At 42.0% G+C, this 15,923-nt stretch overlaps 4 protein-coding genes and 1 pseudogene across 10 annotated transcripts; 3 read left to right on the top strand and 2 right to left on the bottom strand.

Moving 5' to 3' along the window:
• The first annotated feature begins 9 nt into the window (after positions 1-9).
• On the top strand, positions 10-1,923 carry LOC104806131 (9-cis-epoxycarotenoid dioxygenase NCED2, chloroplastic). The gene has a single exon (XM_010530857.2). The coding sequence runs from the start codon at positions 101-103 to the stop codon at positions 1,838-1,840; it is 1,740 nt and encodes a 579-aa protein (XP_010529159.1). The 5' UTR covers positions 10-100; the 3' UTR covers positions 1,841-1,923.
• An 829-nt stretch (positions 1,924-2,752) lies between these two features.
• LOC104806132 lies at positions 2,753-4,146 on the bottom strand (annotated as a pseudogene).
• Positions 4,147-4,422: 276 nt separating this feature from the next.
• LOC104806133 (KH domain-containing protein At4g18375-like) lies at positions 4,423-9,497 on the top strand. 5 transcript variants are annotated; one of them, XM_010530863.1, is made up of 9 exons: positions 4,423-4,518; positions 4,984-5,602; positions 5,743-6,243; positions 6,435-6,674; positions 6,767-7,042; positions 7,265-7,320; positions 7,393-7,486; positions 7,646-9,101; positions 9,193-9,497. In XM_010530863.1, the coding sequence occupies exons 2-8, from the start codon at positions 5,006-5,008 to the stop codon at positions 7,775-7,777; spliced, it is 1,896 nt and encodes a 631-aa protein (XP_010529165.1). In that variant the 5' UTR covers positions 4,423-4,518; positions 4,984-5,005; the 3' UTR covers positions 7,778-9,101; positions 9,193-9,497. The 5 variants fall into 5 exon arrangements, with proteins under 5 accessions (XP_010529165.1, XP_010529162.1, XP_010529161.1 ...); XM_010530860.1 differs by having other exon boundaries at positions 4,434-4,557; positions 9,182-9,497; XM_010530859.1 differs by having other exon boundaries at positions 4,434-4,557.
• Positions 9,498-9,790: 293 nt separating this feature from the next.
• LOC104806134 (50S ribosomal protein HLP, mitochondrial) lies at positions 9,791-11,937 on the top strand. Of its 3 annotated transcripts, none has more exons than XM_010530866.1 (4): positions 9,791-9,936; positions 10,447-10,503; positions 10,960-11,051; positions 11,265-11,937. In XM_010530866.1, the coding sequence occupies exons 2-4, from the start codon at positions 10,470-10,472 to the stop codon at positions 11,634-11,636; spliced, it is 498 nt and encodes a 165-aa protein (XP_010529168.1). In that variant the 5' UTR covers positions 9,791-9,936; positions 10,447-10,469; the 3' UTR covers positions 11,637-11,937. The 3 variants fall into 3 exon arrangements, with proteins under 3 accessions (XP_010529168.1, XP_010529166.1, XP_010529167.1); XM_010530864.1 differs by having other exon boundaries at positions 9,803-9,936; positions 11,262-11,937; XM_010530865.1 differs by having other exon boundaries at positions 9,803-9,936; positions 10,468-10,503; positions 11,262-11,937.
• Positions 11,938-12,604: 667 nt separating this feature from the next.
• LOC104806135 (triose phosphate/phosphate translocator TPT, chloroplastic-like) lies at positions 12,605-15,731 on the bottom strand. The gene is made up of 12 exons (XM_010530867.2): positions 15,322-15,731; positions 15,168-15,233; positions 15,006-15,071; positions 14,684-14,762; positions 14,178-14,298; positions 13,981-14,076; positions 13,769-13,881; positions 13,580-13,657; positions 13,382-13,498; positions 13,188-13,287; positions 12,958-13,058; positions 12,605-12,864 (listed from the first exon to the last, which is right to left on the bottom strand). Exons 1-12 carry the CDS (start codon positions 15,597-15,599, stop codon positions 12,847-12,849), a joined length of 1,233 nt encoding a protein of 410 aa, XP_010529169.1. The 5' UTR covers positions 15,600-15,731; the 3' UTR covers positions 12,605-12,846.
• Between the last annotated feature and the right edge of the window lie 192 nt (positions 15,732-15,923).

The raw sequence follows: 15,923 nt of genomic DNA on the forward strand, positions 1-15,923 counted from the left end.
CTCTCTCTCTCTCTCTCTCTCTCTCTCTCTCTCTCTCTCTCTCTCTCCGGGAAACAAGAGACATTCACAAAGGTGGAAAACATTTGAAACGAAAAGCAATATGGTTTCTCCGGTGGCAATTTCGACAAGCAATGCTTCTTTCAGGCCAAGAGCCCAAACTGAATTGGGCTTTAGGCCCATCGGAAGGCACCAGACGATAAAGTGCGCGGTGCAGATCGAAATCCCTAAGCTACCCCTAAAACGCCCTATAATTACACCCAAAACCACCACCGTCGCGCCGCCGCAGAATCCTTCTCAGTGGAACCTCCTCCAGAGAGCGGCGGCGGCGGTTCTCGACACCGTGGAGCGCGCGTTGATCTCAAGCGAGCATTCGCTCCCTCGAACCAGCGATCCACGAGTCCAGATCGCCGGAAACTATGCGCCGGTGCCGGAGCAACCCCTCCGGCGATCTCTCCCCGTCGAAGGAACAATTCCCGACTGCATTGACGGCGTCTACGTCCGGAACGGCGCAAACCCCATGTTCGAGCCCATCGCTGGTCACCACCTGTTCGACGGCGACGGAATGGTTCACGCCGTTAAGATAACCAACGGTTCGGCTAGTTATGCCTGCCGGTTCACGGAAACCGAGAGGCTGATTCAGGAGAAACGGCTGGGCCGGGCGGTTTTCCCGAAAGCCATCGGCGAGCTCCACGGACACTCGGGGATCGCTCGTCTCTGTTTATTTTACGCACGTGGGTTATTTGGTCTCATCAACCATCAAAACGGCGTCGGAGTGGCCAACGCCGGTTTGGTTTACTTCAATAACCGGCTTCTAGCCATGTCCGAGGACGATTTACCCTACCAATTGAGAATTACACAAACCGGAGACCTCGAAACGGTGGGGCGTTTCGATTTTAACGGCCAGTTAAAATCCGCCATGATCGCCCACCCGAAAATCGACCCTGATACGAAGGAGCTCCACGCCTTGAGCTACGACGTCGTGAAGAAACCTTACCTGAAATACTTCAGATTCTCGCCGGACGGCGAGAAATCACCGGACGTGGAGATCCCGCTCGAGTCTCCGACCATGATCCACGATTTCGCGATAACGGAAAATTTCGTGGTGATACCAGACCATCAAGTCGTGTTCAAGCTCGGAGAGATGATCGCCGGAAAATCTCCGGTGGTTTATGACAGGAATAAGCCGTCGAGATTCGGGCTAATGCCTAAGGGCGCGACGGATTCCGCCGAAATAATCTGGGTAGAGTCGCCGGGAACTTTCTGTTTTCACCTGTGGAATGCTTGGGAATCGCCGGAGACGGAGGAGGTGGTGGTAATCGGATCGTGTATGTCGCCGGCGGATTCGATCTTCAACGAGAGTGACGAGAATCTGAGGAGCATTTTGTCGGAGATGAGGATAAATTTGAGGACGCGCGTGATCACCTGCCGCGCGTTGGTTAAGGAGGCTGATCAGGTGAATCTTGAGGCCGGTATGGTGAACCGAAACCGGTTAGGTAGAAAAACCCGGTTCGCCTATTTGGCTATCGCTGAACCGTGGCCCAAGGTCTCCGGTCTAGCCAAGGTGGATCTTTTCACCGGAGAGATACAAAAGTACATTTACGGCGGTAAAAAATACGGCGGTGAACCATTTTTCCTGCCTAGAGGATGCGGTGACGGTGAAAATGAAGACGACGGTTATATATTCTGTCACGTTCACGACGAAGAAGAGTGGAAATCCGAGCTCCAGATAGTTAACGCCGTTAATTTACAGCTCGAAGCCACCGTTCATTTACCATCTCGAGTTCCGTACGGGTTTCATGGCACTTTCGTGGATTCCAAGGAACTAGCTCATCAATTATAGTACACGTGGCATATTTCTATTTGATTTTACAATGGATTGAAATTATCTTTATATAACTCACAGTTAGGCTTCCTAATTTTTATTGTACCAATAGAATTTGTATAGTTTATATGAAATGCTATAATGTATATACAAATAATAAAAAAATTGGAAAGTGCACAAAATGACACTGCATGGATATAACGGGAGTCAGGTGCGAACCACGTGATTTATGAATACAGTCTGAAATGCGGACACAATTACTGCAGTCTGCATGCACGTTCAATTTTGGGTTTTTTTTACTTATTGGATGCAGTATATGAGCTTATATACATATATATGTATCTAAGTATATATATATATATATATAGATATCTTTCCTGGGCTGTAAATTCTAAGCTCAAGTACATCATCGATCACGAGTGTCCAGACGCCATTCTTACATACGTTGCATGTTCCATGCAACACGTCGAGCAACTTCATAATTTTAAGAAGTCAAATTGGCTACGAAGGTGACAGCTTTGGTTAATATCTATTATATATATATATATCATTTAAACATGTGCAAAGAATTATGTTGTAAGAACAAATGCATGGGGAATTCAGCTCATTTTGTTATCGTCGTCGTCTTCGAATCCAGTTTCATATACAGTTGTGAATTTTCTTGGTCTATTCCCTAACTCGAGCCACATTCGAATTCCGGTAGATTTGGGTATTTGATTAATTAGTCAATGGCTTGTGATTAGATAACAAAATAACACCGCCGCCATATAGGGTTAGATCCGATATTTTGTCCAGATTTGAGAACAGAAGCAAAAACATGAATGGACACAAGCCTGTCCTTAGCTTCTGTGTTTCCCTATACGGACATAACACAAACAAAAAAAATTAAATTCCGTAGTGATGTAAATTCGTACACGAATCGTACTGCAATTAACAGAACAGTTGCAAGTCGAAAATTCATGTTCATGGACCTGGAAAAAATCACATTCTCCGCTATTTCAGCTGAACCAACGAGAGTTGTTTCCTCGATGGAACAGTCGACATGGCAAGAGGTCCTGCAAGACGAAGGAATAAGGATCATACCAAGGCAACGCTGTTCCATAGGCGAAGGTGAAGATCTTCTCGTGTTTGGATACTCCAATGCGTCTTGGATCGTATAATGCTCCCTTGCTCTTGATCTGTACAATGGAAACTCCCCGAGAAGAACCTTCCGTCCTTGATTCCAACAAGCATCTGTCTGAACAAGAGTTTCCTCACTCGGGTTATCGGATCTAACCGGCCAGAGCTCGACCCTTCTGACATCGATGCATCAGCAGTGGTTATCTCTGCGTTTTGTTCCATTCTGATGCTTTTCCTTTAAGAAGGAAACAAGGCATTTATCATTATGATTGTGGACCAAGAATAAATGGCATAAGAAGTAGAGAAAGATTCAGCGGAAACAGCATAACGAAATCTTCGACACAAAAAGATACGAGCTTTGCAGCAACAAGATGTATCAGACGTATGGAACTACCTTACTTTCCCATGAGTTCCCCAAATGGAAGTCTGATTCATTCATTTCATAATCATCAAACACAAACGGCGATGTATGGGATCTTATATCCGAGGTTACGATATCAAATGGCGAACTGCATCTGAGATTAAACTAAGTAAACAGTCCCACCCGAGAATCTCTCATCGATAAACATTGCATAACCAAAGTTTGAATCTTTTTTAAATTTGGGATATTGGATCAGTTGCAAGAATCCAGTTTTGAGGCATCAGGGCATTTGCAGAAACCCTAAACCGGGTTAAATTAAACCAGTAGACCCCATCATGCAAAGATGGTTCATCATTGTCAACGGCTATGTGCCCTACGCTAACCTACTCTGATGTTTAAATTTACAGTTCAGAGATTCCTTAATTCAAGCCTAAACCTGAGACCAGAGGATTCGACAACAAATATCGCTAATTTCAGAATCCTTAAACTCTTGTGGAGCAAAAGCTTACTTTTTTTTCTTCCAGGGAAAACAATATCCCTAGATTAAGAACTTCGAATCAAGCGACGCTAACAAGGGGGGAAAAACCTAGATTCACAATGCCCAGAAGAGAATCTAAAACGAATTAGATTCATAAGCCCTAGAGCAATCAAAAGCATGAAAAAAGGGTTCACCCAGATACCAAAAACTAGGGTCTTCAAGCTTCGATTCCGATTAGAGCGAGAATAAAGAAGAACCAACCTAAGAAGAAGAAGAAGAATCCCAAGGCTGAGAAGCATCTGTGTCGTTCAGAGGCTTCCTCTTTGGGGAAAAGCCGCTAAAGTGGCAATATTTATTCATAAGATTGGAAATTGTAGCCTTGACACCCTATTTCTTGAAAATCCTATTTCTTGTCCCTATTGCTTTTATTCTCTCTCTCTTTTTTTTTTCTCTGCCAATTTCAGGTAATTAGTAACACATTTTTCAGGGAAATCATAAAAATTATGCTAATACAACGAAAGGGGACTAATTGTAGATTTTGAGAAAGTGGGGTTTATTACGAATTAAATGAAAGTTGGGGACTTTTTAAGAATTAATAGCCTAAATTAACTGAATCGAGTAAAGAATCCGATTCTCTTTAAACCCTATTTCCGTCTTTCTTCCTTCGTCTATCGGAAGCATTCCTCTCCTCTTCAAGAACCAAAAAAAAGGAGAAGAAGAAGAACACCCCTTCTTCTCGTGAGACTTTCTCCGATCGGTATCTCGTTGATATTCTTGGTTGGTTATTGTTCTTCTTACCTCGAAGATTCTCTGTAAATGCAATTCTCGTATCTTTTTCTTCCCGGTTTTTCTACTTGTGGGTTTTGCAAACATATGGTTTCGTGTCTGTTTTGTGTCTGGACTATACTTTTGTCCAAATTGGATTTGGCTCGAACAAAACCCCTTTTGAATTTCGACTTTCCAATCTACCCAATTTCAGATGTCCGTTTATGTTTGAGATTCTAGGGTTCTTGTCTTCCACAATTACTCTATGCTTCGTTTCTCTTCGGTTTGTTGCTGCTAAGTATTCGTTCCCCCCCCCCTAATTTTATTGGTTTATTCTATACCCTTTACCTGTTTTTCGCATCTTCCACTGTTCATCTCCTGTGTGAGTTTGCAATTCTGTCGGCTGGTGCTTAATCTTCAACAATTACTCTCTTTCAGGTTCTAATTTTCTACCTTGACCATGGTTAAGCGCGGGAAGCGTGCCTTTTCTCAGAGAGAGAACAATGAGGACAACAGGTATCAGAAGAGGCGAGTTTCATTCGACAAAGATGAGAAGATTAGTAATGATGAGCTTGTGGCTTACAGAATTCTATGCCCTGATGGCGTCATTGGAAGTGTTATTGGAAAAAGCGGGAAAGTCATAAACGCAATTAGGCAAGAAACGAGAGCGAGAATCAAAGTGCTGGACCCTTTTCCTGGTTGTAGTGAAAGGGTCATTGCTATATATTGCTCAGTTAAGGAGAAGAAAGAGATTGACATAGAGGGGGAGCTTCATTGCAATGAGCCTCTGTGTTCTGCTCAAGATGCTCTTTTGAAAGTTCATGAGGCAATTGTGAATTCTTTAGCTACTGCTGCAGAGAATATTAGAATAGAGAGAGATGACAAGAAAGAATGCCGTATTCTCGTTCCGTCTAGCCAATCTTCCAACGTGATTGGTAAGGCTGGATCCACGATAAAGAGGATTAGGAGTAAGACTAGGGCAACTGTTAAGGTTGTCTCCAAGGATGCGTCTGAACCGATGCACTCTTGTGCTATGGATTTTGACAACTTTGTTCTGGTTAGTATTTGAAATTGCATTCTGTTAGGATATAATGATTTTAGCTCAGAAAGGGTATTGTTCATCTTATTTTAATTTTCTTAAAGTTTTGTTTTTTCTCTCCTGAATCTTACCTGTCTTGACCCTTCTTCTGTCCACAGATATCTGGTGAGCCAGAGTCAGTGAAGAAAGCACTTTCTGCCATCTCGGCTATCATGTACAAATTTAGTCCTCGAGAACAGATTCCTCTGGATACTATTGTCCAAGAAGTTCCAGCTAGTATTATAATCCCATCAGATGTTTCTATTTATCCTCAAACTAGCTTATACCAAAACCAGGATCCTATCCTCCAACATAGAGCCGGTGTTCCGGCTCTTCTCGGTTCACTACCTGTTTCTGACCTTCAGGGTTGCGCAGAAACTTCTGTGAATCAACTTCCTGTTTTTTCTTCTGGTTTTCCTGTGGTACCTGGCTTTGGTGGGCCTGCTAGATCAGAAGAGTTGATTTTAAAGGTTTTGTGCCCTTTTCCCAATATTGGCCGTGTTATTGGGAAGGGAGGATCTACCATTAAGGGTATAAGACAAGCAAGTGGTGCTCATATTGAGGTTAATGACACAAAGACAGATCGTGATGAGTGTCTGATCACTATCACGGCTACAGAGGTTTGGTTACACTCTGATTGATTTATGAATATTCTCCTCTTGGTTCAATTCAGCCATTTTTCAGCTGTCAAGAAGACTTTGTCTATGCTATATTTTGGTGTAGACTGCTTGATACGGTTATCCTTTTCCATATGGAGTACACTACCAGCGTTTAAATTGGATGTTTGATACCCTTTTCTTGTTTTCTGCAGTCTCCTGATGATTTGAAATCTATGGCCGTTGAATCTATTCTTCTTCTTCAAGAGAAAATTAATGATGAGGATGAAGAGAATGTTAAAATGCGGCTCCTTGTCCCATCCAAGGTTATTGGATGCATTATAGGAAAAAGTGGATCAATCATAAGTGAGATCAGGAAAACGACCAGAGCTGATATCCATATCTCGAAAGGGAGTAAGCCTAAGTGCGCTGACACCCGTGATGAGCTCGTAGAGGTCTTATTCGTCGAAAAATGTGAATTCTTTCTCTTGTTTTGTTTGGTTCTTAAATCTCCATCTTCATTTTTTTTATTCTTCTAATCCCGTAGGTATCTGGTGAGGTCAGCCCTGTGAGAGATGCACTCATTCAGATTGTTTTGAGACTCCGAGATGATGTTTTAAGAGATAGGGATGGTAGTGCTCGGAAACCTTCTGCCGCGTCTGATAATAATCTCTTCTCTGGTAGTACTGCTGGTCTTGCGGTTCCATCTCTCTTGCCTTCTGCTCCACAAGTTGCTCCATTAGGTTTTGATCGGAGACCAGAAACAGGAAGTGGCTTTGGAGTACTTCCTTCAGGTGGTCTGTATGGTTATGGATGTCTGCCGGTAACATCACTTCTTTTGTAGACATTGAATCAGTTCATACCTGTAGTTGTTAATTATAGCACTGTCATTGATTTTTCCTTGGAATTTAGGTTTCTTTTTCTTTTTTCTTTTTTCTTTTTTGGGTGCTTTGTTTTTCAAGAAATAGTTCTCACTGTGGTGTTTATTGTTCTAACTGTTCTGTCTTGTCAATGCGATACTCATAAAATGGTTTGTGATGAACAGACAGGAGAAAATGGTTTTGGATCCATCCCTTCTTACTCATCCAAGTTTTTTGAAGGGTAAGTTTTCTTCTTTTTCATTTTGCATATTATTGAAGTCTTTTCGCTGCCAGTTAACTCGGATTTCTGCAGGTTATCTCAACCTACCTTGGAGATTCTAATCCCGGCTAATGCTGTTGGTAAAGTAATGGGTAAACGAGGAGCCAACTTGGTCAACATAAGAACGGTTTGTTCTGAATTTTGATCTTATTCCTTAACTCCAGCCAAACCAGATTTATTGTTGTCTGATCATCACACTCACTCCCATGTCTTTGCCCCCTCTTCCTCACATCCATCCACTCTCGGTCTCTCTCGAATGACATTAACATGTTATGTTGTCTCTCAGATATCAGGAGCCATGATAGAAATTTCTGATTCCAAATCTTCACATGGTGACCGCATTGCTCTTATTTCCGGCACCCCCGAACAAAAGCATACTGCTGAGAGATTGGTCCAAGCTTTTATTATGGCCACCTGAATACTGGGTATGAGCGGGTCGTTCTTGAAGTTTACCGGCTTTTTAACAAGTCCTGTGAAATCTTTCCCCGAAAAATGTGTTTCTCTCTAGATCTTGATGAGATCTTTCAACTGGGTTTTTCCCTCATGCTTTCTTCCCCTTAACAATGCCCGTCAAGCTCATGTAGGAGGATTTGCAGCTGTTATATAAACTTCCCTCTCTGTTCTGTCAGTTTGTTCTCAGTCCTAGGACATCTCACTCTCTTTTAGGACCATTTCCTCTCTCTCCTGGCAAGCTGAGCTGTCCATTCAAAAGATATACTTCTTGTCTCATAACATCAAGCTTTTGCTTGTTCTCTGAATGTGGAACAGGATCTCTGCTTTTGTCCCTCAGTCCACTCAGTTATTATGTGTTGGTTTACTGGCTGTGTTGATCATTTTCTGATGCCATAATTTTCTTGTTTTCTGCCTTAAAATCTAAGAATCGTCCAAGGGAGTAGCTATTTATCATCTCATTCTTCTGCTAGAGGATATGCCTTATTAGCATTTCCTTTTCTGTTCTTTCAACTCTGATCATTCTCCTTGACCCTTTTGGTCATCTTCTTGCTTGTTCATAAACTTTTGATGAACTTGTGGAGAGCATACTTGGTTTGTTCATAAGGGGGATTTTTGTGCTCTCTCTCTCAGATTCCCACGGGGTCTTGGTTTTTTCAAGTGTTTATATAATTGAGAAAATTTCTATTTTAAGGTCTTGTCGGTCCATTTGGACGATTTTTTAGGAGTTGATTATGTAATTGAAACCACTATTTCATTATGTTAAGCTGCCAAATACAAATTTCTTTTGATGTAGTTTTTGTATCATAAGTTGAAATAATCCTTGTTTTGATTGGCCACTTTATTTTCCTCTCCCTCGCGTTCACGCATGGCGACCTTCTCTTTTCTCTCTCTCTCTCTCTCTAGATTCCTTCTCTCTCTCTCTACAGACCTCCCCCTGGCTCCAGATTTCCCCCAACCATGGCTGTGATTCTCTGTCCAGTTTGAATCCATCCCCCAACCCCGAACCCTAGAGATGGATCGACTCCTCCTCGTCAAAAGGCCCTCGGCTCCATTCCCTCCGTCGCCGTCCATGTCGGTTGCGTCATGTCCTCCTCCGTCTTCCGTCTGGTCGGGTCGCTCCAGGCATTGGGCCGTCACTCTCCTCCTACCCATGTGTTGAAAAGCTTCTCCGCATCGAGCTTGGGGTAGAAACGGAGGGCGGAATCATCCCGAAGCACTAGGCGCGGCGCGTGATGGACAAGGACTACTTCTTTGTATGAACAGGGATCAGCTAGAGGCCTAGAACAGAGGTAACTCCTGTATCTTATGATTGCCCATCATTTTTTTTTAAAAAAAAATCGGCATTCGGTTATGCTTTTGATCCGTAAAGCAATAATACAGATTGGAAACCTTCACACGCTGTCTTGTTGATTTCCTTTATGATTCGAGCTGGTGGAGAAATGGATAGACCGGAAAACCTGTTCTTGGTCGGATTTTCTGTCAAACTATGGCTGCCTGCTGCTTTGGATGTGTTCTTCTTTCAGGCATATGGCATTATGCTTCTCTTCTGTCTTCTTCAAGAGGTTCTGCTTCATTGCCATGGAATTCTTTGTTACCATTAATAGTGGAAAATATTATTTGATGTGCCATCTTGTATATAATTAATGACTTCAAATGCAGTTTATAATATTTTATTTGGATTCTCATCCGATTTTTTTTTAAAAAAAAATTGATAGCCAAATAAGCTGGTAGTAATATATGAAAAACCATTCAAGTGATCTTAGATATAAATAATTCAAGCATGGTTTAATTACTTATTTAGGCAGAAACGGGAGGGATACAATTTTTTTTTAAATATTAAAAAAATATAGATATGGACGAATAAAATGATGTATGGGCCGAGAAAGGTTGCATAGTTTAGGCCCAAAAGGTTTCTGCTTTGACTATTATACCCCTAACTGAGTCACAAATTTACTTTTTTATTTTTTTCAAGGGTTTATTGAAACCCTTATTTCATTTTCGAAAACTCTCCTCTTTCTCTCTCGATCTCGTACTGTCACCGGCCCACCGCCGATTTCGTCTTTCCGTCATCATCTCCGAGCTTGTCAGTCGTCACCGTATTCGGCGTTGCCTTCCTGAGAATTCGTGAGTTCGTATCTTTCTCTGTCGATTTCGTTTTCGATTTCTAGCTCGTTTGATTTCTACTATAATATGAGACAGTACTTTAAGGGACAATGTAGTGAGTTTACTTCCTAGCCTTTAGAATTAAGCGACTTTCACAGGGTTCTGCTTCGCTGCCATGGAATTGTTTGTTACCCTCTGAGTAATTAAAAGCGTTTGTACTGAATTCGGAGGAGGCGTTCTTGTTCACTCTGGCATCACATTCATTACAATTTCATATGCTTGCTAATTCAGATGGGACTTTCTATCCGTTTGATTCGGTTCAGATGTGTTCAGCTTTAATCTGTGGATAACTGTACACTGCATCGGATCACATAATAGCCAAAAACTTGCACTTAGATTTTACCCCGTTCTGTTATAGATTTTACCTCGGCAGTCGTCACCGTCATATATTTTCTGATTGATCTCCCTAAGCTATATTCTCTCTCTCTCTCTGTGTCTCCAATTGATTTGTTTGTGATTGTGGGTGTTGAGATTGACACCATAAAATTGCAGAAATGGCGGCAGCTTTCTCTTCCAGATTCTCTCCAGGTACTTGTGGATCTTTCTCGCGGTTTCTTTTAACCAGTATCCATCCGTGCCTTGTTCGAGCCCTTATCGTTTTTGGGTCTAGGGATTCTGGGTTTATTTTATTAATTGATATTGTTGTCCTTGGGATAGTTTCGGCTTGTTGTATCTGCTGATATCTTTAGGTTTCCTGTAGTTTCAGCAATCGATGTGCTTAGAATTGAAGTCTGAGAATGAGATCAAATCCTTTTTTTGTGTTTTTTCTCGTAGATTTAGTTTCAAATTGTCTAAAGCCATGGGGGTTTTTGGTTCTTGAACTTAGCTTGGCGTTAGGAAAAAAAATCAGATCCTGGAGAACATCAAATCGATTTCTGTTTGACCTCCATCAAACCTTGTATTTGTTGAAAATGTTACTCTGCTATCTATCGGTTTTTTGTTGTTGTTAGTATCATTAAGTTCATGTATTTTGATGGAATTTAGCTGGACGATCATTGCTTGGAGGTCTAACCAATGCATTATCTGGCTTGAGTAACTCCTTGAGTGGGGTGATGAATGGCAGCATTCTCTCTCAGGTCAGACCCCTTCTCTGTCAATTAAAATATTAAATATGTGAAAATTGGGCTTATTCCATAGTTAATGGAAAAAATTAGGTTTTTCTTTCAGACATCCAGATAAATTACCATCAAATGGTTCCTTAGGCTGAACATGATATAAGCTTTCGGTTATATTCCCATTTCAAGAAAAAACCCCAAACGATATTTTGAATTGTTTCCTCATTACAGCAGCAAAGAACATTCATCCAAATGAGGACAGTACTCAAAGTTGTGGACAACTCGGGAGCGAAGAAGGTGATGTGCATCCAATCCTTGAAGGGAAAGAAAGGTGCGAGATTAGGCGACACAATCGTTGCATCTGTCAAAGAAGCAATGCCGAACGGGAAAGTGAAGAAAGGGAAAGTCGTTTATGGAGTCGTCGTACGAGCTGCCATGCAGAGAGGGCGTGTTGATGGGAGTGAGGTTAAGTTTGACGACAATGCTGTGGTTCTCGTCGACAAGCAAGGCCAACCAATCGGTACCCGAGTGTTCGGTCCTGTCCCTCACGAGCTCCGCAAGAAAAAACACGTCAAGATCCTTACTTTGGCTCAGCACATTGCTTGAGTTTGAGACACGGCCACCCCACAGTATGTCCTCTGCAACTCAGACCCTGATAAACTGAACTAGTTTTGTTTCGTTTTCCCTTTCCTGTTCCGAGGTTTACAACCATACCTCTCTGTTTTATGACCGTACCGATGTTCATCTGTCATTTAAAAGGGGAAGTAGTTCTTCAACTGGTTTTCTGCATGGAACAGGCAGAACCACATGTGGGTTTTTGTCGTCTTCTAAAGATAATACAGATATAGGCAAGTTCTGTTTTGACCATTATTGACCTGAAAACCCTAAATTAAGATATTGGTTTACTTGGGTCTTTGTATCTATCTTTAGCACCTCTAAAGTTAGCATTATAACAAAAAAAATGTTCACATGTTTTCAGTATCTCTATTTAAACTCTCTTCATTTGCTACATCCATCCATCGAAATATATTCATCTTCCTCTCTCCCCACAAAAGAACCCTAATTCCCAACAAAAACAAATCTGCATTTCCTTCAGACCCATAAACCGTACTTTTTTTGAAAAAGAAAATGGTGAAGGAAATGAGATTTGTGAGAGCGTGGGGGGAGGTGGCACCGTCGGTGATTGTCTATCAACAGAAGCAGCAGCAGAATTTCTCGAGCTTGCCTAAGCTGGAGACTATTGTCGAAGAGGGATGCGACGGGTTTGATGCCAGGGCGCCCAAGCGAATAGTGATCTTTCTCCCCCTTGCTCTCTCTATGTTCTTCTACTTGATGTTGTACCGTAATGTCTTAGGTTCTTGACTCTCTTTTTTTTTGGTTGGGTTCTAGTGGAAGTTTATGACAATCTCTATAATGTTTTTAGATCTCATAGGTTTTGAAACTGCTGTTTTTTAGATCTAATGAATATAATCCAACAACACAACTGCTGAAATGATTCTTTCATACGGATTTTGGCTCACTCTTTTTACAATATATATATATATATATATATATAATATAATATGCGATAGGGCTAGAAGAAGTGAAAGGGCTTGTTTAAAGAGAATGGCAAATAGATACATTATTATGATTTCGGCAGATTAGAGATAGCCAACGCAATTGAACGGTTCTTTAAAAAAAAAACAAAAAGCAAAAATAAGATTAAAAAGAAACAATGGTAATACAATTTCCAACATTGCATTTCGTTATTATTTATACCCAAACAAAAGATCATGGCTCCTCCTCCTCCTCCTCCTCCTCCTCTCGCTTTGGCTCTCTATGCAGCCTTTCCTTTCTGATGAAACCAAAAAGATAACTCGACAACATTGGTATCAATTCATATGCGTTTGCATGATTCGTAACGTAATACAAAGCCGGAAGAACTGACCCGTTTCTCTTCTTCCAACCTGGCCTTAATCAAAGAGTACATGGCAACTCCAGCTATGGCTATGCATGTCCCTATTCCAGTTTGAGTAGAAATCTTGTTTCCTGCATCATAAACAATCAACCAACACATATATATAAGTTCGAAAGGCCGTTTCTTTTGTAAAACGGTAAGAATTTCGGAGGCAAAAACAACATTACAGGATTGAAGAGACTGAGAGAATTATAGCATACCGAAGACTATGATTGAGAAACCGATCACGAAAACACGTTTCAGAACGTTCCCAACCGCATGAGTCAGCGGTGCAACCCTCTCCAAGGTGTTGGTAGCCAGCTGCATTAAAGTTTCAAGATGTGAATTTCAGTTTTACATAATAGTTGACAAAGTTCAGTCCACACTTTCTTGAGGAAGGCACATATTGGCTTACCTGGTTGTAGAGGTGGTAAAACATTCCGACCCAGAAGAGATCAGATATGAATTTGGTCATACCCACTTTGGCAATTGCTTCGCTGAATCCGTGTTTCAGCAATTGAGGCCCTTCAACCTACAACAAGTGCCAAAATATATATAAATCATATTGTTGTTTCTTATAATCAGAAAAAACTATATTCCTATGTATACTTACGATGACGGCGGGAGGAATGCAGACAAAGAGCGCGATGATGGAGATGTAAGCGTACACGTTCGTGCTGTCCATATCAGTCTATCTCAAAAAAAATGGAATGAAAAAAAAGAGCATTAGAAGACATCCAACATTTCATGTTTTACATAGAACAACAACAAACAGTTCTAAAATGGGAAAGATGGAAATCACCATGGCTTTCTTGGAATAGATGCTTCTGTATGTGAAAGAGATGTTGGAAATCATGGCACTGATGAAACCAGTCCAGTTGAATGAGAGCTCGGTCAAGGAAGCCATGGAAACTCCTGCATTTCGGGTTAGGTTCAACAGAAAAGCTCAAATCTTCCGGCCATTGAAACTAACATGTCAAACACGAGAACAATAAGGAAGAAAAGGTTAGGTACCGAGGACGACAGGAGCAAGAGAGAGCCACAATGTGATAGGGATAGGCTGTCCGAGTATGAACTGCGAAGCAGAAGCATTGAAGAACGGCTCGAGAGCTGCATTTCAGAAGGATAAAACTCCGATATCAGAAGAAGAAATATGATTCATGGAACTTAATAATACCCATTTGTGTTAAAAAAAAAAAGATGGATCATACCTTTGATGGTGTGAGTGAAGGAAACAGCAACGGCAGCGAAGGAGACGTTACTGGTCACATGGCCAATGGCGTGACAGACCGCCACTGGTATCAACACCTTCAGTAGGTTCGCGTCTATCGGCTGGGAGCAGAGACAAGAGTAATAAACTCAATATAAGAACCTTCGAAAGATGAACAATTGATCACAGCTCAGTTTCATACCATTTGAACCCAAATAGAACAAGCAGGCACCAATGGAGGAAAATTGCAGATTGAATATTCATATTATAGAGAAGAAGTTCTCAGTCTAAACAGGATATTCCACATCTACAACAAGTTATAACTCGTAATGTTTGCAAAACAAGAACCGGAGGGACATTGTTATCACATGATTGTTGCATTGTATGTCATATAAGCTATAAAACCTTGTCGTGTTAGAAACTGGAATTAAAAAAAATAATAATGGTAAAAATGGAAAAGAGAAGAGAGTAATGGAATGGAAATGGGCTTTGAAGAGAGGAACTCACGGCCCGTTTAGGAAGGCCCACAGCCCAGCTCACTAAGCAATAGACGACTCCAACGAACAAGTGAATAAGCGATACGAAACTGCAAACAACAAAAAGGGAATATTTCTCTTTATAGATGGCCTCAATTCTCATTCTCATTGGTCCATATCACAGAATAATATGGTTCCGTCATATATATATATATATATTAATTATTATGATAAATCTAATCTAAGCTATCAAATGCAATTTTATATATATATGTTGAATGTGTCTAACACGTCGATATAACACAGTGAATGATAACGTAATTAAGTGAAAAGACGAAAATAGTGTCACTCACTAGGGGTAAGGGAAATAATTGTAAATCTTCTTGTTGAGGATGTTGAATATCACGTTCAAGAAGTACCTGCAAATTCAAAGGGGTAAAACCGTAATCTCACGATCCTTCAGTTACCGAGTTTTGGCGGTAAACAAGGAGTGGAAGCGCGTGAGCTACACGTACCACATGAAGAAGAAGAAGCCGGTGACGAGCGCCGGGTACTTGTCGAAGAACCCCACCTTCGCTTCCCTGCCAAATAAACACACACCGACTCGGACGAGTCAGTCACCCGAACTCATTCCGCCGAGTCATAACGGAGGAGACGGACGGACTTTACCCGGCGGAATTCCCACTCCCGGCGGACGACGAAGCGGCAGCTCGCGGCGGCCGGAGAATCTCTCTCCTCCCACCGTCTGAGACCGCTGCCGCGGAGGAGCTCTCCAGAAGCAGGATCGGGCGGAGCTGTCGGCCGGAGATCACGTTGCCGCCGTCACAGACCGCCGCCGGGAAAGTCACTGTGGTGGGGACGTGGTGGTTGTGAGGGCGATGGATCCGTCTGAGGAACGGAGACCCGGCGACGGTTGCGGCGGCGCGTGAGAGCACGCGTGACTCCATGACGACGACGGTGATGGTGATTCGACAAAATATCTGACAGTGAGATGATGAGGGAAGCGAAATATGGTGTTTTCGCGTATTTGAAGAGTAGCTATTGCGTGATCGGACGGTTATTATGCTTTCTGCTATGGCCAAAGCCACAAGAGCAGCTATCCCATGTGACGCAGACCAGTGTGGTAGAAGAGCGTGAGCCGTTGGATGGAGAGCGTGCTACGTTCTACGATGTGCTTAGATAAGATTATGGGCTGAGAGGGGATGACTGTGGGGCCCATCTTATCTTCGGAGCGGATGGCCTGAGGCCGAGAATGCATTCTTGACCAATCG

This window comes from Tarenaya hassleriana, unplaced genomic scaffold (assembly GCF_000463585.1).
Source record: "Tarenaya hassleriana unplaced genomic scaffold, ASM46358v1 Cleome12, whole genome shotgun sequence".
In the NCBI taxonomy this organism is placed as follows: Eukaryota; Viridiplantae; Streptophyta; class Magnoliopsida; order Brassicales; family Cleomaceae; genus Tarenaya; species Tarenaya hassleriana.

Excerpts from the sequence above, each read along its gene's own strand:
- LOC104806134 (XM_010530864.1), top strand. The coding sequence starts at position 10,470 with ATGGCGGCAGCTTTCTCTTCCAGATTCTCTCCAG. Across the intron at positions 10,504-10,959 it reads CTCTTCCAGATTCTCTCCAG|CTGGACGATCATTGCTTGGA; the intron begins GTACTTGTGGAT and ends GATGGAATTTAG. Across the intron at positions 11,052-11,261 it reads ATGGCAGCATTCTCTCTCAG|CAGCAAAGAACATTCATCCA; the intron begins GTCAGACCCCTT and ends TCCTCATTACAG.
- LOC104806131 (XM_010530857.2), top strand. The coding sequence starts at position 101 with ATGGTTTCTCCGGTGGCAATTTCGACAAGCAATGCTTCTTTCAGGCCA.
- LOC104806135 (XM_010530867.2), bottom strand. The coding sequence starts at position 15,599 with ATGGAGTCACGCGTGCTCTCACGCGCCGCCGCAACCGTCGCCGGGTCT. Across the intron at positions 15,072-15,167 it reads GGCTTCTTCTTCTTCATGTG|GTACTTCTTGAACGTGATAT; the intron begins GTACGTGTAGCT and ends TTGAATTTGCAG. Across the intron at positions 13,499-13,579 it reads GCATTCCTCCCGCCGTCATC|GTTGAAGGGCCTCAATTGCT; the intron begins GTAAGTATACAT and ends CACTTGTTGTAG.
- LOC104806133 (XM_010530863.1), top strand. The coding sequence starts at position 5,006 with ATGGTTAAGCGCGGGAAGCGTGCCTTTTCTCAGAGAGAGAACAATGAG. Across the intron at positions 6,675-6,766 it reads CCCGTGATGAGCTCGTAGAG|GTATCTGGTGAGGTCAGCCC; the intron begins GTCTTATTCGTC and ends CTAATCCCGTAG. Across the intron at positions 7,043-7,264 it reads ATGGTTATGGATGTCTGCCG|ACAGGAGAAAATGGTTTTGG; the intron begins GTAACATCACTT and ends TGTGATGAACAG.